The sequence below is a fragment of the Ambystoma mexicanum genome, chromosome 13, assembly GCF_040938575.1.
Source record: "Ambystoma mexicanum isolate Mex_15411 chromosome 13, UKY_AmexF1_1, whole genome shotgun sequence".
Lineage (NCBI taxonomy): Eukaryota > Metazoa > Chordata > Amphibia > Caudata > Ambystomatidae > Ambystoma > Ambystoma mexicanum.
Genome location: NC_090938.1, coordinates 840,232,215 through 840,260,056, shown reverse-complemented (window position 1 = coordinate 840,260,056; position 27,842 = coordinate 840,232,215). Strand labels below are relative to the sequence as shown.

General features: G+C 51.5%; 1 protein-coding gene across 5 annotated transcripts in view; it reads left to right on the top strand.

The window, feature by feature from the left end:
* Positions 1–27,842, top strand: part of DDR1 (discoidin domain receptor tyrosine kinase 1) — a 318,555-nt gene that overhangs the window by 78,542 nt on the left and 212,171 nt on the right. For 2 of the 5 annotated variants that reach the window (XM_069635357.1, XM_069635354.1), the window contains exon 1: positions 24,456–24,520. The exons of 2 other annotated variants lie outside the window; for them this stretch is intronic. In XM_069635357.1, coding sequence (XP_069491458.1) covers positions 24,471–24,520 — 50 coding nt within the window. In that variant the 5' untranslated portion in view covers positions 24,456–24,470. Of the gene's footprint in view, positions 1–23,825; positions 24,012–24,455; positions 24,521–27,842 lie in introns of those variants that run through there. One more of the 5 variants, XM_069635356.1, reaches the window with a different exon arrangement.

The window sequence follows — 27,842 nt, the reverse complement described above, 5'->3', positions numbered from 1 at the left end:
AGCCAGCAAGCACGTCTTCAAACGAGAAACATTGAGCACGGGGTGCACCCGCCAGCGAGAAGGGAGATTCAGACGCACAGCAACAGGATTAATGAGACAGGAAACCATATAGGGACCAACAAAGTGAGGTAGAAGAGATTTCTTGTCCAGAATTTTAAGGTTCCTGGTTGACAACCAAACGTGCCTTCCCACCTGATATTCCAGCGCAGAAGTGCAGCGAGTATCAGCAAACCACTTTTTCACCTGGTCCTGTGCACGAGTAAGATGAGAACTAACATCATCGTGAACACTGCCAGGTCACAAACACCGGAACAAGCTGCTGGATTGTCGATAGGTAAGGATGGGTCCAAGGGAAAGGATCTGGGGTATTGACAATATAAAGCATGGAAAGGTGTTGAACCGGTTGACGAGTGTAAGGAGTTGTTATAGGAAAACTCAGCAGGAAACAGGATGGACAGCCAGTTGTGTTGGTGTTCAAGGCATAAACTATGTAGGTATTGCTCCAAAGTGGTGTTCAGCCTCTCCATCTGCCTGCCGCTCTGTGGATGGTAAGAGCTAAAATACCTGTCCTCAATATGGAAAGCAGTGGTCAAGGCTTTCCAGAAATGGGAGGTAAATTGAGAACCCCTGTCAGTAACATTAATCGAGGGCAGGCCAAAGAAACAGCATACATTTTTGAGGAACAGATCAGCCAGTTTGGGCGCTGAGGGCAGACCGTGACAGGGAACAAAGATAGCCATCTTGGTAAATAGTCGAATACCACCCAAATGGTATTGAACTTCTGTATTGGTAGGAGTTCTACAATGAAATCCATGGATATCATGTGCCATGGCTTGTGAGGCACTGGAAAGGGTTGCAATAAACCCACAGGTTTTCCATGGCTGGATTTACATTGAGCACAGATCGCACAAGAGGAAATATAGTCCACTGTGTCATGTGACATAGAAGGCCACCAACACCACCTGTGCAGCAGTTCTATGGTTTTATGTCTTCCTGGATGGGCGTCGGCCAGCGAATCGTGACACCACTGTAGGCATAGCAATGCGTTCCCTCCCCGAGATGTAGATTTGCCCCAGGATATATGGCAAGTCATTGACAACATCCAGATTCAACTCGCGAAGTTATAAGAAACCCACTCCTGAATCGACTTTCTGAGGGTTGGTTGTGGGGTGCATCCACAAGCGACTTGGGTGGGCAAAAGAAGCGGTTGGCCCGTCTCTACTGGAGGTATAGAACTATTGAGGCGAGAAAGAGCATCCGTCGAAAGGAAATGGTAAAATCAAACTGGGAAAAGAACGATTGCCAACGTGCCTGTCTGGCAGTCATGCATTTAATTGTCTTGAAAGCTAAAAGGATGCAGTGATTAGTAAACATCGAAACAGTGTGACGAGCACCTAATAGGTGATGTCTCCATTCGGTGAAAGCGTCTTTGACCGCCAGGAGCTCGCATTCAGTGACAGTGTAATTCTGCTCGTAGGATGCAAGTTTACGGGAATAGAAAGTGACCGGATGGATTTCACCGGTATCCGGGCATTCCTGGGATAGGATGGCCCCCACCGCCACACTTGACGCATCAGCCTCAACCAAAAATGGGGGTTCAGGATTAGGGTGCTGTAGAACAGGGGCAGTTGTAAAAGCTGACTTAAGGGAGTCAAAAGCCTCCTGAGTTGGGGCATTCCTGGGAACGGCATTTTAGTAATGGTAAGAGTCGTCAAGGGTGCGGCGACAGAAGAAAATGCATGCACAAATCTGCGATAAAAGTTGGCAGAGCCAAGAAAAGACTATATAGACTTCATTGAGGTAGGAATAGGCCAGTCGAGCAACTCGACCTCCAGGAGGTGCACATGCTGCGCAGGAGGTACACCTCCTGGAGGGGCACTGCTGGATGTACCTCCTGTGCAGCATGTGCATCTTCTGGAAGGACACTGCTGAATGTACCTCCCCTGCGGCATGTGCACCTCCTGGAGGAGAACTGCTGGATGTACCTCCCGCGCAGCATGTGTACCTCCTGGAGAGGTACTGCTGCATGTACCTCCCCTGCTGGATGTACCTCCTGTGCAGCATGTGCACCTCCTTGAGGAGCACTGCTGGATGTACCTCCCGCGCAGCATGTGTACCTCCTGGAGAGGTACTGCTGCATGTACCTCCCCTGCTGGATGTACCTCCTGCGCAGCATGTGTACCTCCTGCAAGGGCACTGCTGCATGTACCTCCCCTGCTGGATGTACCTCCTGTGCAGCATGTGCACCTCCTTGAGGAGCACTGCTGGATGTACCTCCCGCGCAGCATGTGTACCTCCTGGAGAGGTACTGCTGCATGTACCTCCCCTGCTGGATGTACCTCCTGCGCAGCATGTGTACCTCCTGCAAGGGCACTGCTGGATGTACCTCCCCTGCCGGATGTACCTCCTGTGCAGCATGTGCACCTCCTGGAGGAGCACTGCTGGATGTACCTCCTGCGCAGCATGTGTACCTCCTGGAGAGGTACTGCTGCATGTACCTCCCCTGCTGGATGTACCTCCTGCGCAGCATGTGTACTTCCTGCAAGGGCACTGCTGGATGTACCTCCCCTGCCGGATGTACCTCCCATGCAGCATGTGCACCTCCTGGTGATTAAGCATTATGTGAACATCCCGTTCTTGTCCCCAGACATTATCCTGAGAGAGGCCTGTGTACAATTAGTGGAATCTGACAATCAAGCATTTCATTCAGTCCAAGGAAAGCTGCATTCAAAGCTTAGATCTATTCCTGTTCTTACTCGTGCAGCCGCCACAATTACTAGAATCCCTCTTCTCGAGTCCCAAACACCTACAAATTGTCTCATTATCTACGATCTTGGATTGGTCTGCATCTACCTGCCCCCCATCATCTACTAGAAGTGGAGGCTGCCCCCTTTGCAAGGTGCCCCACAATATTGTCACCAACTCTACGAGCAGACCCCGACCCCATAGTGCACCCTATTAAGCACTCAGTGCTGGCGATGCCACCTGTGGACCTCCATCCTTCGTCACCTAGAAGTGCTTGCTCATCACCAACTTCTGGCAGAACATGCGAGGAGTCCAGGCCAGACGCCCCTCACTCCCAATGCCCACCCGGCTCTTCCATGAAGACCACCAGGCTCCCCTCCCCTCCCATCTGCGGGGAGACCACCATGCATGTCCCCATGGGCTGGTGCGGCCCTCCTCCTCCCAGCTGATTTGCCCACCCTCCACTGCCAGTCCTGCTGATGCAGCCCACGCGCATTCCTGCCAGGCCTGCCGCATTCTTCAGGCCGCATTCTTCAGGGCCGCATTCTTCGCCTTGCGCACAACATTCCGCAGGCTGCGCACTGGCCAAGCGGAAGTGCGCAGCTGGCAGCGAGGCGGTGGTCAGCGCTGCGCCGCTGGGGAGTAGGGAGGAGAGTGGAGAGGAGCCACGGGCCCCCAGATCAGATGGGGGTGATGCCCTAGACTCGGGTGGCTCAATGGGGCTGGATCCGTGGCAGACTGGCCTATGGCGACCTCTGGAGACATCCCGGGGCGCCGATGCACCAGGGAACTTTTTATGTGGGGGTCGTCTTCATTTTTTTAGTTTGCACAATGTTGCTGTGAGCAAGAACAGCGGAGGGGGGTCTCTCAGGATTTCCCCAGGCGGGGCGTGACTCAGGCAGGCAGGCAGTCTCCCTGTGAGAGGGGCAGCTGGTGGAGGGCTGGGGGGGGTAAGGGGGGGTCATGCTTCATTATCTCCAACTCTCACAGTCACAGCACCTGGCATGGCACCGAAGCCCACCGCAGGCGCTAGAATGAGACGAGCTGAGCTCCGTGTGCACTGCCAGGCTATAGTGTGTGAGGGCACATGGAGGGCGCCCCCAGAGTAATGCGGCAAGCTCCTGCTTGCTGCTTCATGCCATGAGGAGAAGTACCACTGCACACAAGAAGGGGTCCGCGAACCTAGCGTGCTTATCAAGCACACCAAGAAGCCAGATGTTAGCAGGACAGCCAGTGGTGGATCATTCCAGAGAGTAGGACCCAGGGGAGGGAGGATGTCCTGCCCCTGCTCGGCCTCTGGGACACAAGAGCAGTGCTTGAGAATTGGACCAGAGGCTGAACGGCTTCATCAAATACCCCGGAGACTGGCTCTTCACGCATGTGTGCACCATAGAAATCCTGCTCCTGCCTTCACCGGGGCGATGCCAGGCCTTCCTGTGACCAGACATGTGTTGCCGGGAGCCAATGCCAGGCCTTCCTATCAAAAGACATGTGTTGCCGGGAGCCGATGCCAGGCCTTCCCATGACCAGACATACGTTGCAGGGAGCCAACGCCAGGACTTCCTATGACGAGATATGTATTGCCGGGAGCCAATGCCAGGCCTTCCCATGACAAGACATGTGTTGCCGGGAGCCAATGCCAGGCCTTCCTATCACCAGACATGTGTTGCCAGGAGCCGATGCCAGGCCTTCCTATCACCAAACATGTGTTGCCGGGAGCCAATGCCAGGCCTTCCTATTACCAGACATGTGTTGCTGGGAGCCAATGCCAGGCCTTCCCATGACCAGACATGTGTTGCCAGGAGCCGATGCCAGGCTTTCTTATCACCAGACATGTGTTGCCAGGAGCCAATGCCAGGCCTTCCTATCACCAGACATGTGCTGCCGGGAGCCAATGCCAGGCCTTCCCATAACCAGACATGTGCTGCCGGGAGCCAATGCCAGGCCGGGAGCCAATGCCAGGCCTTCCCATGACAAGACATGTGTTGCCAGGAGCCAATGCCAGGCCTTCCTATCACCAGACATGTGTTGCCGGGAGCCGATGCCAGGCCTTCCTATCACCAGACATGTGTTGCCGGGAGCCGATGCCAGGCCTTCCTATCACCAGACATGTGCTGCCGGGAGCCAATGCCAGGCCTTCCCATGACAAGACATGTGTTGCTGGGAGCCAACGCCAGGACTTCCTATGACCAGATATGTGTTGCCGGGAGCCGATGCCAGGCCTTCCTATGACCAGACATGTGTTTTACCGGGAACCAATGCCAGGCCTTCCTATGACCAGATATGTGTTGCCGGGAGCTAGTGCCAGGCCTTCCCATGACAAGACATGTGTTGCCGGGAGCCAACGCCAGGCCTTCCTATGACCAGACATGTGTTGCCGGGAGCCGATGCCAGGCCTTCCTATGACCAGACATGTGTTGCGTGCGATGAGTGCAGGCAATAGTTGGAACCAGGTCATTTTACACAACTCGCAGTTTATTCATCTCTTTGATAGAAGTTCCAACAAGTGAGCTGTTACAAGCATCCAATTCAGTGAGGACAGAAAAGGGCGAGTCTGCCAGCGCAACCTTACGTGAAAGCACGCGGCGCTGGCAGTCCATAGTCGTCTTAACCTTCCGAAGAGCATTCATGGAGCAGGCATCAATGCCAAACGGATTGTTTTCTTTTTTCAAATTATCTTTCATTATTTGTAAAGGTTCATGAACAAATAATATAGGACAATCATTTGTATGTACATGTTGTAGAATAGATACAAGCTTAACTCGGCTATCATAGTCGTAACGTAAAAGGAGTTAAAAAACGGGGGGATGGGGAAATGATGGCGGGGGTGCAAAAGAACAATAGAGAAAAGGGAAACCGGAAATACTAAAACCACGCACCGCGCACAGATGTTAACGAGGAGTGAAGCATAAAGGCCATGAAACGCACCCCAGATGCTCTCATACCGATGGCGCTGATCTTTACCATGAAAAGTTCCTTTCTCCCTTTTAGGGCGAAGTGACGACCTCAGCGGCCAGTCATCCACTCAAGGGGCAGCGTCACTATTCCAGAATGTCAGGATGTGTCTTTTGGCACCCAATAATGCCCTGTATGCCCAAAAGGTTTTCCACTGGATAATCCAGTATCAGGGGGCAGTAGGCCCAATACGCCAACAAGCGGGTCTCTTGGAAGGGATATACCCAGGGCCAAATCAATTCTCTAGGAAATGCCGTCCCAAAACAATAGAATTTTTCTACATAACCATAACAAATGGCGGCTGGTGCCGGAATCACTTCTGCAATTCCAGCAAACATCTTCACAGCATAATCTACACGACCACATTGTCCATGGAGACCAGTGCAAGCCGTGGTGAATGCGCTGCTGCGTGTGTCCTAACTCCAAATCAATCGTATATTTAACTGGTCCCCTACAAATGCGGTTCCACTCAATGTCCGACATCAAACAGCCCCCTTGTACATTCCAATGATTTCTACCACAATGTGACGCCAGCGTAAATTCTGGAGGCATAATAAGTTTATGTAATGTGGAGGCTGATAGAGGCATGGTTTTAGATAAGTGCAGGATCACAGGCGAGGCAGGCAGTGTAGCATTTAATGGTGATAGAAGATTAGTAGAGACCCGTCAGTACATTATAGCGACACATCTCTCCTGCCTTTAGCTTATATTTAAAACGTAAGGATTCAAGATCAAGCATGTTCTGACCATCATGAACCCGCCCAATCCTCCAAATGCCCGCTTTTGCCAACAAATCCATGGCAAAGCAGAATTCTCCTGTTGCACAGGCAGATTTGTCCACATGCTAGAGTCTATGCAGAGCAAATATTTTCCACCTCGAGCCACATTACATCTCTTCAATTCTTTTACCACATGTTTTAGAAATGGGGAGTCAATTTGTCCGACAGCATTTTTCTGCTAATAGGACAATATCAAGGGGCACGGGTGAGACAGTTTCTCTCTCGATGTTAATCCAGCCTGTACAGTCTGCTTGGTCAGGCATAATCCAGCCTGCACAGTCTGCTTGGTCGGGCATAATCCGGCCTGCACAGTCTGTTTGGTCAGGCATAATCCAGCCTGCACAGTCTGCTTGGTCGGGCATAATCCGGCCTGCACAGTCTGCTTGGTCAGGCATAATCCGGCCTGCACAGTCTGCTTGGTCGGGCATAATCCGGCCTGCACAGTCTGCTTGGTCAGGCATAATCCGGCCTGCACAGTCTGCTTGGTCGGGCATAATCCGGCCTGCACAGTCTGTTTGGTCAGGCATAATCCGGCCTGCACAGTCTGCTTGGTCGGGCATAATCCGGCCTGCACAGTCTGCTTGGTCAGGCATAATCCGGCCTGCACAGTCTGCTTGGTCGGGCATAATCCGGCCTGCACAGTCTGCTTGGTCAGGCATAATCCGGCCTGCACAGTCTGCTTGGTCGGGCATAATCCGGCCTGCACAGTCTGCTTGGTCAGGCATAATCCGGCCTGCACAGTCTGCTTGGTCGGGCATAATCCGGCCTGCACAGTCTGCTTGGTCAGGCATAATCCGGCCTGCACAGTCTGCTTGGTCGAGCATAATCCGGCCTGCACAGTCTACTTGGTCAGGCATAATCCAGCCTGCACAGTCTGCTTGGTCGGGCATAATCCGGCGATGCAGAGTGCGTAATGTAAATGCAGAAGGATATCTCCTTACATGAGGGTAGCCGAAGATACCTTAATGCACCAGTCTTTGAAGAACATATTTCGGAATTCACGCACCACCATTCTCCCCCCACAAAAATCTATTCAGCAATGTATTAATATTCAAAACTAGTGTGTTTGGGAGTGGTAGCAGAAGCATATTAAAACTATATAACAATTTAGGAAGTAGGGTCGTTTTTACCACACTAACCTTGCCCCAAAGAGTCAAGTTTAATGTCTCCCATTTACTGCAGAGTCTGTCTATCTCAATAAGTTTCAGCTGAATATTATTGACCAAGAGAGATTCAACAGCTGTGTAAACATAGACTCCCAAATATTTAAAATCTGAGTCAGCTCATTCCGTCCGATCTATATTACATGGTCCTCTACGGCACAAAAGAGAGATTGGAAAAGCGAAGGTCATTGAGACATTCACCTTATAGTTAGAGACATTTCCGAATCTCTGAAGTGATAGGAGTTCATGGTAAGAGAACTCAGGATTGGAGATGAACCCCAAAAGATCATCTGCATATAAAAGGACCTTTGATATATAGTCGCCAAATGGGATGCCCATAGTGTCTGGATTATTCCCCAACATAACTGCTAGAGGCTCAACAAACAAGGCAAACAATGGGGACAGAGGGCAGCCCTGACGAGTCCCTTTATGGATTTGGAAAAAGTCTGAAATATATCCATTAACAGTTATGGCTGCTTTTGTGTCGTCCTAAAGTGCTGCAAAGAGTTTGCAGAAAGGCGGTCCACAGTTAACGTTACGCAAGGAGGAAGACCCAACTCACTATCAAAAGCCTTCTTGGCATCTATACTGATAGCTGCATAAGCATCAGTATAGAGTGTCTCTTAAGGGAGATAACGTCAAGCCATTGACCTAAATGATAACTGTTGCTACCATATAAAACCCAGTCTGGTTTTTATGAACTATTTTAGGAATTAAACCATTTAATCTTCTGGCAAATACTTTTGCTAAAAGGTTTTACATCAACATTTAAAAGTGAGATAGGTCGATAGTTCTCACACAGCGATATATTTTTACCAGGTTTAGGAGTAACCGTGATTAACGCTATGTGCATAGATTCAGCAACCGCCTGCGTATATATAGTCTCCATATATAGTTGTACAAGAAAAGTAGCCAAGGCTTGACGAAAGGTCTTGTAAAATTCTATTGGGACCCCATCAGGCCCAGGGCACTTGCCACTTGCTGAATTTCCAATAGAATGTTCAACTTCCCAGACTGTAAGGAATTGTACAATCGGACCAAAAAAAAAGGTCTGACCGTACAAAAAGTCCAAAAAAATGCTACCACCAAAAGTTCGAACATTTGGTGGTAGCATTGTAGGAAAGTATAAAAAAAAGACTACGGGGGCTGCAGGGGTGTCCCCCACAACACCCCGCTCACCACTACTGTGTGGTATAGTGAGCAGGGGTTGCGGGGGACAGCCCTGCAGCTCCCAAAAAAAAGAAGAAAAAAAAGAAAAGGACCCTGTGGCGCTCGTTCCCGATCACGGAATGTTAATGTTAATGTTAAAGGACATTTGTACCGTGCACTATCACCACCAAAGTGGTCCCCTGGCACTCTGGCTGCTCTGAAAAGGAGAGGAGAGGGGGTGGGTTAGTGGGAGTAAGCTGGAAAAGTGCAAGAGAGCAGTGATGTGCTGGTGGCAGCCTCAGCCCGGTGGGTCCGTTGGCTGTGCTTGGGGGTGTTTTACGGTCCATAGTCGTCGTGTGCTGTTGTGCAAGTCTATGTGTGGTTTGTTTTGTTGTTGCATTGTTGTGAAGTTTGTGTGGATTGCTGCGTTTTAGGCTTGTGGTTGTGTTTGGTTAGAGTTTGAGAGGTGTATGCAGAGGGATGGAATTGTTAGTTGGCATTGCTGTCCTTGCAATTATGGGATTCCATGTAGGTGTGGTACATGCTGACATTCACATTTCTATCTAGATGCGACGCAAGCTAGGGTTCAGAATTCCATACGAGTGCTAACATTCACATTTCTATCTAGATAAAGTTCAGAATTCCATACGAGTGTGGCACATTCTAACCATTATATTTGTATCTAGATGCGACGCACGCTAGGGTTCAGAATTCTAAGTGTGGTGCATGTTAGGAATCACATTTCTATCTAGATGCGACGCAAGCTAAAGTTCAGAATCCTGAGTGTGGCGGAAGTGAAAGGGAACTGGCGCCGCAGGGACTCGGCATGTAAAAAAGGTAAGTAGAGTTTGTTTATGTTGAGTGTTGTGGGTAGGTTGTGGGTGTGGGTGTGGGTATGTAGGGGTTTTGAATACGTGTTCGCATGGGAAATGTGCAAACCTTTTGTAGTTCGCACAGTTCTCATGCAAACTTTTCCATCATGGAATTTTCCGCGACGGAAAAATCACGCAGATCCGACTGTAATCTCTGCATCGAGATCCTACCTATCTTGTTCCCCTAAACTCGGCATATCTATAAAGATAGTTATTAACCTCCTCTTCAGACACAAGTCCATCGTCTCTATATAGAGAAGCGTAATATTTTCTGAATTCTTCACAAATCTCTTCATTTTTTCCCAAAATATTATCCCCTTCAGCAACCACAAAGCGCACTTGCCTATTACTCTCCTTATGTTTTAAGCAATTCACCAATAATGCTCCCGACTTCTCACCCCATTCCCAGGATGCTTATCTTGAATAAAATAGATATGTCTCTGCCTTCAGCCGAGGTTTGGAATCTAAAACATCCTTAGCATGGGACAAGGCCAACACATGCTCTTCATCAGGAATATCACTGTAATATCTCGAAGCTGTCTTGGATGCATCTTCCAATTTGACCATAGCTTTTTCTCTTTCTCGCTTCTTATATGAAGCCAAACCAATAATTCTACCTCTGATTTTGGCTTTTAAAGCATCCCAAACTACTGACAATCGTTCAACCGAATTCAGATTATTGGTCACGAACATAGAGATTTCTCTTTCATTTTGGCTGACAAATTCTGGATCGCTAAGTAGCTGTATACATTCCCCATTGTTTCTAAGATGTCAAACCACCCGCAGATCCATATAATGCTAATTCTACAGGGGCATGGCCCGATATCAAAATATCCCTGATACCAACTCCACAAACATCACCACAGAGGTTCCTCGTAATTAGAAAAAAAGTCAAGACGTGATGATGTCCCATGATGGGTCGAGTGAAAAGTGTAACACTTACTCCCACTGTTAAGATCTTACCAAATGTCGTACAAATCCCACTTATTTAACAATATCAAAAGACTTTTCCTAGCCTTAGCTTCAGCATGTGAACTAATCTGGTTGGATTTATTGAACCTCGCATCTAAAGTGGTATTAAAGTCACCTCCTATAATCACTGCCGTACTGACCAGCTTCTCCAGAATTTCAACTATTTTTTTCAAAGAAGGTTGCTTGGTCTACATTGGGCGCGTAGGTATTCAAGAGCGCCAAGTAAACATTTTCTATATATAATTTAAGCCCAACAAATCTCCCATCAGGGTCAACTCATGCCCCTTCAATCTTGTATCTCAAATCATTCCTAAACAGGAAAGAGACACCACAAGAGTTATTGGCAAAAAAGCTTGAAAATTCTTTAACATATACATTTTTTAAGACATAACCTGCCTGTTCATTCGTCAAGTGAGTGTCCTGTATGAATACTTTGTTCGGTCTTTTTTTATTTATAAACGTCAGGATTTCTCTCCTCTTGACTGGATTATTTACACCTTTAACATTCCAACTCATGAAACATTCCAACTCATGAAACATTCCAACTCACGAAACATTCCAACTCATGAAACATTCCAACTCACGAAACATTCCAACTCATGAAACATTCCAACTCATGAAACATTCCAACTCACGAAACATTCCAACTCATGAAACATTCCAACTCATGAAACATTCCAACTCACGAAACATTCCAACTCATGAAACATTCCAACTCAAGCATGTGGCCATTGATCCCAGCATTTATAGATTAAGTTGTATCAACACATATTGCCAACCAATTGCATGTACATAAAAGACTCCAGTATTATAATGCAAGAAGTGTCGCAGAATGGTGGCTCAGTAAGAAAATCCCCTAAAGGCGCGCACACAAAGAACACAAACCAAAAATAAAAGGAGGAAATGGTGAGAAAAGAAAGAAACAAATAAAAAGAAGAAACGGGGGCAGGAATTAACACACAAAAGAAAGTGTTTAACATTTTACACAATCAAGCTTCGCACGTAAATTATACTCTACTACTTACTAAACTAGAAATGGTTAACCAAAGATTTTTCCCACCTGTGAAAGGTACAGTGAGCAAAAAGCGTGTGCTGCAAACTCTCATCTCAGAACAGGTTATCATGCCATGTTCTTACTGGAGAGGAGCATCTGCTACCTTTTTTGAAATATTTGCAAGGAACTTGGGGCTGGTCACCCTGAGCTGCCTGGGGGCAACCAGACGTGGACTCCCTGCTCACTGTGCTTAGAGAGGCTCAGCTTCACCTCACTGATGATGCCCAACAAGGCTGAAACACGTGTATGGGGGTGGCTGTTGCTACTCTTGTTTAGAGAGGAATTGCCATAGCATGTTGGTGCTGGACTGCCCATGTGGGCGGGACAAAGACTGATATGCAAATGGATATTTCCCATCTGTGAAAGGCACAGTGAGCAAAAAGCGTGTGCTGCAAACTCTCATCTCAGAACAGGTCATCATGCCTTGTTCTCTCTGGAGAGGAGCGCCTGCTACCTTCTTTGAAAGGTTAACCAAAGATAGCAGAGAGGCAGCAGCAACCGCCCACCAATCGAATTCACATGATAGGCACATCTTAAAACAACAAACCACAGTAATTGCTTCTCGACTTGCATCACCAGAGGTAACTCAACTAATGAATTTAGGGTTATAATATCCAAATAATATATAAATAAACCAATCTAAATGAGAAGTGTCAATCTAGCACAATTCGTATATGTCGAAAAGCCTATCGTCTTCTACATACACACATACATACATTTAATTTTTCCATACACGCACTCAAACACACATACTTATCTAGTCAAACATTTGTAACTTTATATAGATTCTAAGTCTAGTATCATGTCTTGAAAAGTAACAATATGGCACAGAGTCAAAGATCGCTTTCTTAAATGGACACACGGTATACGTATAGACAAAGCACAACACTATAGCCCTCAGCTAGTTATACATGCATCTATCTTTGACATGCAAACATAGCGACTTCGCATAAGATTCCATTTCAATGCTCAGAAGCACACAGCGAAGCAGTCACGAGAAAAATGCAATCCTGATTTCAGATATTTTAACGCGGCCTCGCTGCAGTTCAGCTGGCGCCATGAGGAACAACTAGGAAGAACGAGGGCATGAGTCATCCGGTTTACAATAGCAATACATTCAAGCTACCAAACCTATTCAAGCAATTCGCTCTGTTGCATTCCTGCAATAGGTCTCCCTCTCCACATCTCGCTGTAAGATTGTACTTTTCCCTGTTGTGTCCCACTGTTTAGGCACGATAAATACGACCCGGCACGGTAACGCGGTCCAGTTCCAACACACAACTTTTATACTCATTAGTTTACTAAAGCCACTGTTCAACCATGAGAGAACGTTCAGAGTTTGCGTGACTAAATCCAGAAGTCCAGGGGGTTCCAATTACGTGTGGGACCAACGTGCTACGCACACCACGAATGAGCGAACAAGGAACAATGAGGCAATTTCTCTCACAGCCGGAGAATCGAGGAGTATGAATGCTTCCCTTGACAGCCATGATATTGTAGGTCACTGTGATTTACTAGAGGAAAGGACCCCCTCAACGTCTGTCACGTGTCACGCAACAACTTATAACCAATGGTTTTCCACAATTGAAAAGTGCAGGTATTTTCTGTGTTGTAGGTTAGCAAAAAGTATGTATATTAATTAATAAAGATAAAACATAGTCACCTCAATGAATGTGTAAATGCCAAAAGTATCAATGTTTTTGACTTCTTGTTCTTGTTTCAGTGAGATTACGGTGCAATTCGTTCAGGAAAGAGAGTGCCTTGAAGTGGTTGCAGAATGAGTGTGTAGTTCCATCAATAACCACTAATAATATAGATGGATATATCGTAATATGTCATCTTTTTGTCCTTGGCCAGTCTCTTAGCTTCATTGAACTGCTGTCTTTGGATGGTCATTTCTTTACTGAAATCATTAGATAGCACAATTATATGTTTCTCACCCCATTTCAATACCCCCAGTTCTCTGGCTCTTTTCAGCAGCATTTCTTTCACGGGGTGCCTTAAAAACTTTACCAGAAAGGCACAGGGGGGTTGACCAACTCCTGGTTTAGGGGCAAGGAAACGGTGCGCTCGTTCAACTTCAATCGTACAAGGGCGCATACTCCTAAGGGTGGAGAGTAGATCTTGTAGGGCGCATACTTCTAAGGGTGGAGAGTAGATCTTGTAGGGCGCATACTTCTAAGGGTGGAGAGTAGATCTTGTAGGGCGCATACTTCTAAGGGTGGAGAGTAGATCTTGTAGGGCGCATACTTCTAAGGGTGGAGAGTAGATCTTGTAGGGCGCATACTTCTAAGGGTGGAGAGTAGATCGTGTAGGGCGCATACTTCTAAGGGTGGAGAGTAGATCTTGTAGGGCGCATACTTCTAAGGGTGGAGAGTAGATCTTGTAGGGCGCATACTTCTAACGGTGGAGAGTAGATCGTGTAGGGCGCATACTTCTAAGGGTGGAGAGTAGATCGTGTAGGGCGCATACTTCTAAGGGTGGAGAGGAGATCTTGTAGGGCGCATACTTCTAAGGGTAGAGAGTAGATCTTGTAGGGCGCATTCTTCTAAGGGTGGAGAGTAGATCTTGTAGGGCGCATTCTTCTAAGGGTGGAGAGTAGATCTTGTAGGGCGCATACTTCTAAGGGTGGAGAGTAGATCTTGTAGGGCGCATTCTTCTAAGGGTGGAGAGTAGATCTTGTAGGGCGCATTCTTCTAAGGGTGGAGAGTAGATCTTGTAGGGCGCATACTTCTAAAGGTGGAGAGTATATCTTCCACCTCGATGGATTCTCATCGGGGGGACCACCCAGGGCCCCTGATGACCACTCGGATGGAACATTGACAAGAGGCTCTGCTAGTTTAGTAGCAATTCTTTCTTCTCTGGGCTTTTGAATCTTATTGTTAAACGATCTTGAACTCTAATGCAATCTTCAGTGATGGGGACCTGGTGCCAGCTCTCCGGCCACTGGTCAGTGCCAGCCGTGGGCTTGTCCCTTGCTTGCTTGCCAGGGGTTGATTGCTGTGCGAATGAGTGGGGGCATGACTGGGCATCACTTCCCTGCCGTTGTTGGGGTGACTGTGACTGGCCTTGGCTCCCCTGCCCTTGCCTCTCCTGCTGGCTCTGGGCAGCCTGTGACTGGCCTGGCTCCTGAGCCCATGGTTGACTTTGTGGTGACAGAGAATGGCCACTGCTCCCCTGCTTTCACTGGCTGTGGGATGGCTATGACTGGGCCTTGCTCCCCTCTGGTCGCTGGCTGTGTGGTAGCTGTCACCCAGATTAGCTACCAGGCTGTGACTGGCCATGGTTCGCCCCGTCGTTGGCTCTGGAGAGCCTGTGACTGGCCTTGGCTCCCCTGCCCTTGCCTCTCCTGCTCGCTCTGGGGTGCCTGTGACTGGCCTTGGCTCCCCTGTCGTCGTTGGCTCTTGGTTGCCTGTGACTGGCCTTGGCTCCCCTGCCTTCATTGGCTCTTGAGTGCCTGTGACTGGCCTTGGCTCCCCTGCCATCGTTGGCTCTGGGGTGGCTGTGACTAGCCTTGGCTCCCCTGCCCTTGCCTCTCCTGCTGGCTCTGGGGTGCCTGTGACTGGCCTTGGCTCCCCTGCTGTCGTTGGCTCTGGGGTGCCTATGACTGGCCTTGGTTCCCCTGCCGTCGTTGGCTCTGGGGTGCCTGTGACTGGCCTTGGCTCCCCTACCCTTGCCTCTCCTGCTGGCTCTGGGGTGCCTGTGACTGGCCTTGGCTCCCCTGCCATCGTTGGCTCTGAGGTGCCTGTGACTGGCCTTGGCTCCCCTGCCCTTGCCTCTCCTGCTGGCTCTGGGGTGCCTGTGACTGGACATGGCTCGCCCCCGTCGTTGGCTCTTGGTTGCCTGTGAATGCCCTTGCCTCCCCTGCCATCGTTGGCTCTGGGGTGCCTGTCACTGACCTTGACTCCCTTGCCTCTCCTGCTGTCTCTGTGGTGCCTGTGACTGGCCTTGGCTCCCCTGCCGTAGTTGGCTCTTGGTTGCCTGTGACTGGTCTTGGTCCCCCTGACCTTAGCTCGCCTGCTGGATCTGGAGTGCCTGTGACTGGCCTTGGCTCCCTTGCCCTTGCCTCTCCTGCTGGATCTGGGGTGCCTGTGACTGGCCTTGACTCCCCTGCCCTTGCCTCTCCTGCTGGCTCTGGGGTGCTTGTGACTGTCCTTGGCTCCCCTGCCGTTGTTGGCTCTTGTTTGCCTGTGACTGGCCTTGGCTCCCCTGACCTTGCCTCTCCTGCTAGCTCTGGGGTGCCTGTGACTGGCCTTGGCTCCCCTGCCCTTGCCTCTTCTGCTGGCTCTGGGCTGCCTGTGACTGGCTTTGGCTCCCCTGCCACCGTTGGCTCTGGGGTGCCTGTCACTGGCCTTGGCTCCCCTGACCTTGCGTCTGCTGCTGGCTCAGGGGAGCCTGTGACTGGCCTTGGCTCGCCTGCCCTTGCCGCTCCTGCTGGCTCTGGGATGTCCTTGGCTCCCCTGCCGTCGTTGGCTCTGGGGTGCCTGTCACTGGCCTTGGCTCCCCTGCCCTTGCCTCTCCTGCTGGCTCTGGGGTGCCTGCGACTGGCCTTGGCCCCCCTGCCCTTGCCTCTCCGGCTGGCTCTGGGGTGCCTGTCACTGGCCTCGGCTCCCATGTCATCACTGGCTTTGGGTTGCCTGTGACTGGCCTTGGCTCCCCTGCCCTTGCCTCTTCTGATGGCTCTGGGCTGCATGTGACTGGCCTTGGCTCCACCGCCACCGTTGGCTCTTGGTTGCCTGTGACTGACCTTGGCTCCCCTGCCATCGTTGGCTCTGGGGTGCCTGTGACTGGTAAGGCACCCCTGACCTTAGCTCTCCTGCTGGATCTGGAGTGCCTGTGACTGGCCTTGGCTCCCTTGCCCTTGCCTCTCCCCCTGGATCTGGTGTGCCTGTGACTGGCCTTGGCTCCCCTGCTCTTGCCTCTTCTGCTGGCTCTGGGCTGCCTGTGACTGGCCTTGGCTCCCCTGCCGTCGTTGGCTCTTGTTTGCCTGTGACTGGCCTTGACTCCCCTGCCATCGTTGGCTCTGGGGTGCCTGTGACTGGCCTTGGCTCCCCTGACCTTAGCTCTCATGCTGGGTCTGGAGTGCCTGTGACTGGCCTTGACTCCCTTGCCCTTGCCTCTCCTGCTGGATCCGGGGTGCCTGTGACTGGCCTTGACTCCCCTGCCCTTGCCTCTCCTGCTGGCTCTGGGGTGCCTGTGACTGTCCTTGGGTCCCCTGCCGTCGTTGGCTCTTTGTTGCCTGTGACTGGCCTTGGCTCCACTGATCTTGCCTCTCCTGCTGGATCTGGGGTGCCTGTGACTGGCCTTGGCTCCCCTGCCCTTGCCTCTTCTGCTGGCTCTGGGCTGCCTGTGACTGGCCTTGGTTCCCCTGCCACCGTTGGCTCTGGGGTGCCTGTGACTGGCCTTGGCTCGCCTGCCCTTGCCTCTCCTGCTGACTCTGGGGTGCCCTTGGCTCCCCTGCCGTCGTTGGCTCTGGGGTGCCTGTCACTGGCCATAGCTCCCCTGCCCTTGCCTCTCCTGATGGCTCTGGGGTGCCTGTGACTGGCCTTGGCCCACCTGACCTTCCCTCTCCTGCTGGCTCTGGGGTGCCTGTGACTGGCCTTGGCCCCCCTGACCTTCCCTCTCCTGCTGCCTCTGGGGTGCCTGTCACTGGCCTCGTCTCCCATGCCATCGCTGGCTTTGGGTTGCCTGTCACTGGCCTTGGCTCCCCTGACCCTGCCTCTCCTGCTGGCTCTGGGGTGACTGTGACCGGCCTTGGTTCCCCCGCCGTCGTTAGCTCAGGTGTGGCTGTGACTGGACCCGCGGCTGCCGGGCCAGGGGCTCTGCTGGACATGTCTCTGGCGCCATCACTGTCCAGATCCCCGCGTTCAGGGAATCCCACATCACAGAAACGCCTCCTTGTGTTTTCTCTCAGCTGCTGCTTGTGAAAGTGCCTCTAAGTGGGGGACAGGCCCAGCTGTCTGTGGCCCACATTCCGGCAGTGCATGCTGGGAGCATCTCCAGAGCACACACACACACTTGTGTCCCTGTGCACCCAGTTGCCAGGGTCCAGTTGTCACCAAAGAAAGCTCCGAGCGCCCTTTGTAAAAACGCTGAAAGGAGAGCCGTGATGAAGGGGGAGGGGGTTACAAGGAGTTGGGGAAGAGATGCAAATGAGTGAAAGAGCCTTGGCGACCAAGGGTTAGCGACTGGGACTCCCTGTCCTAGAGTTACAGATCCCAGAGCTGGCAATTCAGGTTCCAGCTCAGAGAATGCCCTGGCTCTGGGCACAGAGTATCGGTAGGGGGTCTCCCTAGCTGACAGCAGGGCAGGCTGCGGGGGCTCTGGGCACAGAGTATCAGTGGGGGGTCTCCCTAGCTGACAGCAGGGCAGGCTGCTGGGGCTCTGGGCACAGAGTATAGGGGGGGGTCTCCCTAGCTGACAGGAGGGCAGGCTGCTGGGGCTCTGGGCACAGAGTATCGGTAGGGGGTCTCCCTAGCTGACAGGAGGGCAGGCTGCTGGGGCTCTGGGCACAGAGTATCCAGGGGGTCTCCCTAGCTGACAGGAGGCGGGGGCTGCTCGGGCTCTGGGCACAGAGTATCCAGGGGCTCTCCCTAGCTGACAGGAGGGCAGGCTGCTCGGGCTCTGGGCACAGAGTATCCAGGGGCTTTCCCTAGCTGACAGGAGGGGGGGGGTGCTGCTCGGGCTCTGGGCACAGAGTATCCAGGGGGTCTCCCTAGCTGACAGGAGGGCAGGCTGCTGGGGCTCTGGGCACAGAGTATCCAGGGGCTTTCCCTAGCTGACAGGAGGGGGGGGGGGTGCTGCTCGGGCTCTGGGCACAGAGTATCCAGGGTGTCTCCCTAGCTGACAGGAGGGCAGGCTGCGGGGGCTCTGGGCACAGAGTATCGGTGGGGGGGGGGTCTCCCTAGCTGACAGGAGGGCAGGCTGCTGGGGCTCTGGGCACAGAGTATCTGTGGGGGGGGTCTTCCTAGCTGACAGGAGGGCAGGCTGCGGGGGCTCTGGGCACAGAGTATCGGTGGGGGGGGTCTCCCTAGCTGACAGGAGGGCAGGCTGCTGGGGCTCTGGGCACAGAGTATCCAGGGCCTCTCCCTAGCTGACAGGAGGGGGGTGCCGCTCGGGCTCTGGGCAGAGAGTATCCAGGGGGTCTCCCTAGCTGACAGGAGGGCGGGCTGCTCGGGCTCTGGGCACAGAGTATAGGTGTGGGGTCTCCCTAGCTGACAGCAGGGCAGGCTGCTCAGGCTCTGGGCATAGAGTATCGGTAGGGGGTCGCCCTAGCTGACGGGAGGGCAGGCGCTCGGGCTCTGGGCACAGCGTATCCAGGGGGTCTCCCTAGCTGACAGGAGGGCAGGCGCTCGGGCTCTGGGCACAGGGTATCCAGGTGGTCTCCCTAGCTGACAGGAGGGCAGGCTGCTGGGGCTCTGGGCACAGAGTATCCAGGGGGTCTCCCTAGCTGACAGGAGGGGGGCTGCTCGGGCTCTGGGCACAGAGTATCCAGGGGGTCTCCCTAGCTGACAGGAGGGGGGCTGCTCGGGCTCTGGGCACAGAGTATCCAGGGGGTCTCCCTAGCTGACAGGAGGGCAGGCTGCTCAGGCTCTGGGCACAGAGTATAGGTGGGGGTCCCCCTAGCTGACAGGAGGGCAGGCTACTGGGGCTCTGGGCACAGAGTATCCAGGGGGCTCCCTAGCTGACAGGAGGGCAGGCTGCTGGGGCTCTGGGCACAGAGTATCAGGGGGGCTCCCTAGCTGACAGGAAGGGGGGCGACTTGGAGTCTGGGCACAGAGTATCCAGGGGGTCTCCCTAGCTGACAGGAGGGGGGCAGCTCGGGCTCTGGGCACAGAGTATCCAGGGGGTCTCCCTAGCTGACAGGAGGGGGGCAGCTCGGGCTCTGGGCACTGAGTATCCAGGGGGTCTCCCTAGCTGACAGGAGGGGAGGGGCGGCTCAATGTCTGGGCACAGAGTATCCAGAGGGTCTCCCTAGCTGACAGGAGGGGGGGCTGCTCGGGCTCTGGGCACAGAGTATCCAGGGGGTCTCCCTAGCTGACAGGAGGGCAGGCTGCTCGGGCTCTGGGCACAGAGTATCCAGGGGCTCTCCCTAGCTGACAGGAGGGCAGGCTGCTGGGGCTCTGGGCACAGAGAATCCAGGGGCTCTTCCTAGCTGACAGGAGGGCAGGCTGCTGGGGCTCTGGGCACAGAGTATAGGTGGGGGGTCTCCCTAGCTGACAGGAGGGCAGGCTGGCGGGTTCTGGGCACAGAGTATCCAGGGGGTCTCCCTAGCTGACAGGAGGGCAGGCTGCTGGGGCTCTGGGCACAGAGTATCCAGGGGGTCTCCCTAGCTGACAGAAGGGGGGGCTACTCAGGCTATGGGCACAGAGTATAGGTGGGGGTCCCCCTAGCTGACAGGAGGGCAGGCTGCTGGGGCTCTGAGCACAGAGTATCCAGGGGGTCTCCCTAGCTGACAGAAGGGGGGGCTGCTCAGGCTATGGGCACAGAGTATAGGTGGGGGTCCCCCTAGCTGACAGGAGGGCAGGCTGCTGGGGCTCTGGGCACAGAGTATCCAGGGGGTCTCCTTAGCTGACCGGAGGACAGGCTGCTGGGGCTCTGGGCACAGAGTATCCAGGGGGTCTCCCTAGCTGACAGAAGGGGGGGCTGCTCAGGCTATGGGCACAGAGTATCCAGGGGGCTCCCTAGCTGACAGGAGGGCAGGCTGCTGGGGCTCTGGGCACAGAGTATCAGGGGGTCTCCCTAGCTGACAGGAGGGGGGGCTGCTCGGGCTCTGGGCACAGAGTATCCAGGGGGTCTCCCTAGCTGACAGGAGGGCAGGCTGCGGGGGCTCTGGGCACAGAGTATAGGTGGGGGGGTCTCCCTAGCTGACAGGAGGGCAGGCTGCTGGGGCTCTGGGCACAGAGTATCCAGGGGGTCTCCCTAGCTGACAGGAAGGGGGGGGGCGGCTCGGTGTCTGGGCACAGAGTATCCAGGGGGTCTCCCTAGCTGACAGGAAGGGGGGAGACTTGGAGTCTGGGCACAGAGTATCCAGGGGGTCTCCCTAGCTGGCAGTAGGGGGGGCTGCTCGGGCTCTGGGCACAGAGTATCCAGGGGGTCTCCCTAGCTGACAGGAGGGGGGCAGCTCGGGCTCTGGGCACAGAGTATCCAGGGGGTCTCCCTAGCTGACAGGAAGGGGGGCGGCTCAATGTCTGGGCACAGAGTATCCAGAGGGTCTCCCTAGCTGACAGGATGGGGGGCTGCTCGGGCTCTGGGCACAGAGTATCCAGGGGGTCTCCCTAGCTGACAGGAGGGCAGGCTGCTGGGGCTCTGGGCACAGAGTATAGGTGGGGGGTCTCCCTAGCTGACAGGAGGGCAGGCTGGCGGGTTCTGGGCATAGACTATCCAGAGGGTCTCCCTAGCTGACAGGATGGGGGGCTGCTCGGGCTCTGGGCACAGAGTATCCAGGGGGTCTCCCTAGCTGACAGGAGGGCAGGCTGCTGGGGCTCTGGGCACAGAGTATAGGTGGGGGGTCTCCCTAGCTGACAGGAGGGCAGGCTGGCGGGCTCTGGGCACAGAGTATCCAGGGGGTCTCCCTAGCTGACAGGAAGGGGGGGCGGCTTGGTGTCTGGGCACAGAGTATCCAGGGGGTCTCCCTAGCTGACAGGAAGGGGGGCGACTCGGGGTCTGGGCACAGAGTATCCAGGGGCTCTCCCTAGCTGACAGGAGGGGGGGCTCGGGCTCTGGGCATAGAGTATAGGTGGGGGGGTCTCCCTAGCTGACAGGAGGGGGGGCTGCTCGAGCTCTGGGCACAGAGTATCCAGGGGGTCTCCCTAGCTGACAGGAGGGGGGGGCTCGGGCTCTGGGCATAGAGTATAGGTGGGGGGGTCTCCCTAGCTGACAGGAGGGGGGGCTGCTCGAGCTCTGGGCACAGAGTATCCAGGGGGGCTCCCTAGCTGACAGGAGGGGGGGGGCGGCTCAATGTCTGGGCACAGAGTATCCAGAGGGTCTCCCTAGCTGACAGGATGGGGGGCTGCTCGGGCTCTGGGCACAGAGTATCCAGGGGGTCTCCCTAGCTGACAGGAGGGGGGGGCTCGGGCTCTGGGCATAGAGTATAGGTGGGGGGGTCTCCCTAGCTGACAGGAGGGGGGGCTGCTCGAGCTCTGGGCACAGAGTATCCAGGGGGGCTCCCTAGCTGACAGGAGGGGGGGTGGCGGCTCAATGTCTGGGCACAGAGTATCCAGAGGGTCTCCCTAGCTGACAGGATGGGGGGCTGCTCGGGCTCTGGGCACAGAGTATCCAGGGGGTCTCCCTAGCTGACAGGTGGGGGGGGCTCGGGCTCTGGGCATAGAGTATAGGTGGGGGGGTCTCCCTAGCTGACAGGAGGGGGGGCTGCTCGAGCTCTGGGCACAGAGCACAGGTAGGGGGTCTTTTTAAAAAAATTGATTGTATTTAGTGCACATGCACCTTTACAAAACATAAATAAAACGTGAAGTAGACACACGTAGACACATGTAGACATAAAATGAGATACATGACAAAAAGGATGGAGACAATTTCCAAATTAAAAAATACTTAAGACAAACGCCAACTCTACAGACACCTTCCAACTATAAACAAAATAACTTGTGTGGGATTATCCTCTAAAAGCAATCATGTAATCAGCATGAATGGAATCAGCCTTGGAAAATCATACAAGAAGAACAGACACAGGAAGTAAACATATTTCTTTCTTCGGGGATACGGAAATAGTAAAGGGCTGAATAGGCTTCTGATAAAGTGACTTATTTTATTCCGCAAGTTCAGTAAGTTTTGCCTGAACACGATTTATAAGTGCTAGGGCGTTGCTTCGCCCCCACATGCATCTCGGCCAGAGCAATTCACGTGATAGGGGTGTGGGGAGCTCTAGATATTTATAGGAGTCGCAGCAAATATAATCCTGACGATCCGTCGGAAATAGAGGATCCGTAGGTGAGATCGTAAGGCCAGCACGAAGCCCAAGAATAGAACATTGTGCATACCAGACCTGGTGCTCGACTCCACGGGAGGTCCAGATCGAACTGATAAGGTTGCTGGGGAAACTATGAAACCACAATGGAAAGACAAGATCCGTACAAAGTGGCAATAAGCCATCTACGTTAAAGCTGTTTGTATGTTATGTGTTTGTTGTTGTTTAAAAAAACCAATAAAGAAATAAAAAATGTTTAAAAAAGTTGCAAATATAATCCAACGCTTCAATGTTTCCGGGACAAGCGACAGAACCCAGCATTGACACGTTCCTCGTTGTGCTTCCGATGTGTCATGCGCTCGTTGCTGTGGTATAAATGTAACCTATGTCTCATATGGCGATTTCTCGCTGAATTACATGGGAAAGAGATGATGTAAGGCAAACAAGGCTGTTGCTTCTGCCTACATTTGGCATATTCTACATACGGTCGCTATGTGCCACTGTGGTCCAATGTGCAAGCCCAGTCATGTTGCAAGATGCTTTCTTCACTAATGCTGGGCGTAGCTGAAGGTCTTCGGCTCCACAGCAATCAGAGTGATCGCAGCCCGTATTTCATTATTGTACAACAAGATTGATGGTGGCGGGGAGTTTGTCCTCAGATAGGGAGTTAGACAGGGATCTATCATTTTGCTAAAGTTATTTAGCCTTCTCCATTGAAGCTTTGAAGCCAAGGAATTTAATCCAAGTTTATGGATGAGAATAGCGTTGGGCAAAGTTTTGGGGAGGCCAAGAACGGTCTTCCAAATAACTCCTTAATTTTATCAAGAATTGTGCTGATGTCCAAGAAGCAGAGATTGAGACCGTAAAGAATGGTTGCCTCTACTTTTAACAGATAAAGATCTATCCATGGTTAAAGCGAGAATTTGCAATGTTTGTAGAAAATAAGTGTCACTTGTGCTAACAAAGGAGCAATGTTGATAGTTATAGAATTATGCCACATCTTTAGAGAATTGGTGTTTGTAAGGTTGTAGCCCAAATATGTCAGAACCATCCTACAGTGGATTGTGTTGTTTTCGATATTCCATTCATATCTGACCAGTTTGTTCTCATTAGAAAAAACAAGAATATTGGAGTTTGTTGCATTGGTGGCAAGATTATGTCCTTTGCAAAATTCGGAGAAACAATGAAGCTTCATCTGTAATCCAAAAGGTGTACGATCTAGAAGTATAACATCATCAGCGAATGCGAGCCAGTTTAGCCGCAATTCTCCTAATCTGACCCGGAAAGTATCAGAATTAAGCCACAAGGAATCGATGTCAGCAAGATAGAGATTGAAGAGAACTCCTACAAGGTTGCAGCCCTGCTTTACACCGATTTCTGTGTGGAATGCTATTGGTAAGAAGCCCTGTATGATCAATACGAATTCGATAATTGGTTTGTTCATGCAATAGAGCGATGGTTGCGATCTGCATTTTTTGCCATACGATGCCACGAATGACGCTGTCAAATGCAGACGCCAGGTCGAGACAGGCCATATAGATGGGACCATTTTGGCACTGGTGTGGGGATGCTAATAAGTGGGTCAACATGGTGGCATTCAACGATGTACCCATTCATTTTCTGAATCCTGTTTGAAAACGGGATAGTGTGTGATGGGTGAAAAGAAAGCGATTCAAATCATGAAGTATTAGTATGGCAAATACCTTAGCCGCAACGTCTATTAATGCAATCGGGTGAAAATTAGCAGGATTTTCAATTGACCCTTTTTGTACAGGGGGATAATAATGGATGTCAACCACGAGGGCGGAATCACTTTGGAATGAAAGATCATGATATATCGATTCTTTAGTATTGATGCCCAAGCGTGAGGATCATCGGTTACTACACAAGGCGAATCCCGTCGGGTAAGTGTCTTAAGGGCCCATTGCACATGCACGACTCCCCAAGGGCATTTAGAGGGGATCGAACCAGTTACAGTTTTCACACTGAAGGAGTCAAACCAAATGGCAGCTGATATTTTTTCTTAGAGTATTGGGTCCATATGTCACCTGAAATTGCAGATTGAAAAGGTCGGTTTTTCTCATCTGAGGGGATTCCTCAGAATTGCCCAAACATCCCTAGGAGTTTTATTGCAAAGTAAATCGATCATTGTTTGATTGTCCATCAAGTGACTTTCTAATTGATTTTTATTCAACTGTGTTTTATAGGTAGAGCTATTCTTTTGTTGGTGAGAGAAATAAAATTCACTACGGTTGCAGATGATTTTTGCAGGCGTCTCATATCATAATTCTTTTGAGGTTTACGCATCTTAATTACTTCGATGAATGATTTGGGATGAACAGATAACCTGGGAAGCTCTGGTTAAAAGATGGTTGTGTGTCAGCATTGCATTCCATGCACCCGCTTCATTGCGGTCGGAGCTAGAGCCGTACGACTCTCGCACAATCCATAGGTCCCGGCTAACTCGGGCTGACCAAAGCCTGCAGAGACTAGGATTCCAGCGGATGGAGAGGGCATATCTGCCACTCTGTGCCAGTGCTAGAGTAGGACTAGATGGTGACATTTAACTGGAATCGCCACATTGCACTTAAAGATCCTGTGATCACTCAAGTTAGGGTTACACATAACATGGTGACCACTATCACCTGCCGACAGGCGGGAACATGCAATGCCATCTATGCATAAACTACCTCTGCCCCGCTGCCAGGTGACATTTGAGAGACTAGGATTCCAGCGGATGGAGAGGGCATATCTGCCACTCTGTGCCAGTGCTAGAGTAGGACTAAGTTAGGGTTACACATAACAAGGTGACCACTATCACCTGCCGAGAGGCGGGAACATGCAATGCCATCTATGCATGAACTACTTCTGCCCCGCTGCCAGGTGACATTTGAGAGATTAGGTTCCGCTGGAATAATATCAATATCCCAATCTTGCAGGAATTGGGTCCAAAGAAGGCCTCTTTGTGTCAATAGTGCGGAGTAGGCGGGGAAATGTGTATCAAGTGTTGTGTTCGAATTTGACAAAAGGGATGAATTGTAGTCCCCTCCTATTGTGATTTCGTAGTTAGAATTAATGTTAACAGCATCAGTTAGAACTATATTTAGGATTTTGAAGCACAGTGTCAGGATTCGACATGTTAGGGTTCCAATAGATAGACACTATTAAAATACTAAGAACAGTCGTAGCTTTTATGATTACTTCGATAACCACAAAGTCTGCAGATGAAAATATATGTTTTGAGGTAAATTTAAAACTATTTTGGATTAGTATGGCCAGGCCACCTGAAGGGCGACCCCTCTTTCCTGTTTGCTCGCTGTGAGTAAGATGTTAAGCCATCAAGATAGATGTTCATCAACGACATTGTTTCCTGTAACAGAATTATAGCTGGTGTGTCTTGAACAAATAAATGTTCATGCCAGGAGAGCAGGTTATTGAAACCACAGCAATTCCAAGACAGTATGGAAAAGGCAGTGGTTTATGACTTGTCCACAGATTTGCTCTCGTTGGAGAGAGATTTAATGAGTGGCTCAGCCCAAGCCAGAACTTTTAAGGCCGTTTCGCAACCCGTGTGGCAGAGTTAGTGGCAGCAGGCAGTTCAGCAAGCGAGGCTGGACGGAAGTCTGCAGGCTATCCGGCGCAGCGGCTCAGGGCCAAGAATCGTTGTCTCTCTGCTGGTTGGCAGATCTGCAATGCTGGTTGAGGTGTCTTGGACTGCTCTGGTGACTGCGGTGTGACAACAGTCAGCTGTGCAGCTGGATGCGGTTTGAGGACTCGACTGTCTCGGAAAAATGCCCTTAAAAGATGAACGCTGGATGATGCCTGTGTGGTACTCCTCCTAGCTTCGTCGCAGAGCTTGCGTCATCCTTTCAAGGCAGATGACCCAAAGCTCAGGCAAGTGTTTGCAGGCAATGGCCTTGTCCATAGTTCAAATACTCTCTGGCACTTCCCACCTAGGGAGCTTGCTGGCAGAACCTAGCAGGGCACACTGTGTGCTGGCTGGGTACCGGTTCTGAAGCTGCTGGACAGGTCCTCTGAGTCTGGTATCTCCCTCTGCACCCTGGAAGATGTTTAGGGGAGGGATCTTGCTTCTCTCTTGGAACTCCTGGCCTTCCTTCGCTGGTGAAAGATGTAAGGTAGACTGTACCTTCAGCTCAGGTCCAAATGAGTCCTTCTTCATACTCCTTTTCGAAGTGGTCGGATGATCTTCTAAATGGGGAGCTCAGCCCTCTTTTAAAGTCAAATGGGCGCCAGTGATTGGTGCAGGCTAAGGCTATCTTAATGAACCAATCCTGGGTCCTTACCAACTATCTTCTGTTATGCCTGAGGTCCGGACCAGAGTGCTTTGCAACAGGAAAGGTAAGAGGTGACAACATGTACTCCTAAATCTCACCCATCTTTCTGTCTGTTGTGGATCAAAGTGACTCTCTGGGTAACGGAGCCCTCTGTGACTGTTGATTAAAGTGGACTTCTCTCTTGAAGTTTGCGATGACAGCAGACTTCCTGTCTCCCCTAAATCACCTTCTTCGTCCCTCTGAAAGGGGTATGCTCCACAGGGACATCTGCAGTAACTGCTGGACCCAGACAGGCCATTCACTGCCTTTCATACAGATATGTGGGAATTAGCTTCAAGCTGACACATTGCATACCAAAGGGGTGTTAGTCCCACCTTCATGCTGTCTGTTCAGCAACCCAGCCTATCCTCCAGGCTTGCCTCAATTATCTCTTGTTAGTATGCACTGCCACCAGCCGAATGACAATAGGAAAGCAGACCATGGAGCCTTTGATATTTAAATTAGGCTGCCCATGGCTGGGGAAAGGTGTGCCTTCCCCCTTCTTGAGATGCTTTGATGTACCCGTGGCTGTCACATTGCAGCTGAAAATGACAGGGGAAGATGGCGCCTGTAGGCTGTGTCTTCCCGGAGTACATGTGACTATGTAGTGCTTGCTTTGACATCTGTGCAGAGCCTTCTGATGCAGGTTCGAATCCCGGCAGGGCCAAACTCAGCCTTTGATCCTTCCGAGGTCGATTAATGAGCACCACACACCGTGGGTAATAATAAGCAGCGCTCAGATACCCAAGGGTTTATAGCGCTATATAAATGCTAAATTATTATTATTATTATTACACGTTTTTGTGCGGGAAGTAGATGAAATGTTTGCAGAATGGCCTCACACATTTCTCAGAGGTTGATCTCCCATCATTCATTCTTATCAAAAAAAAAA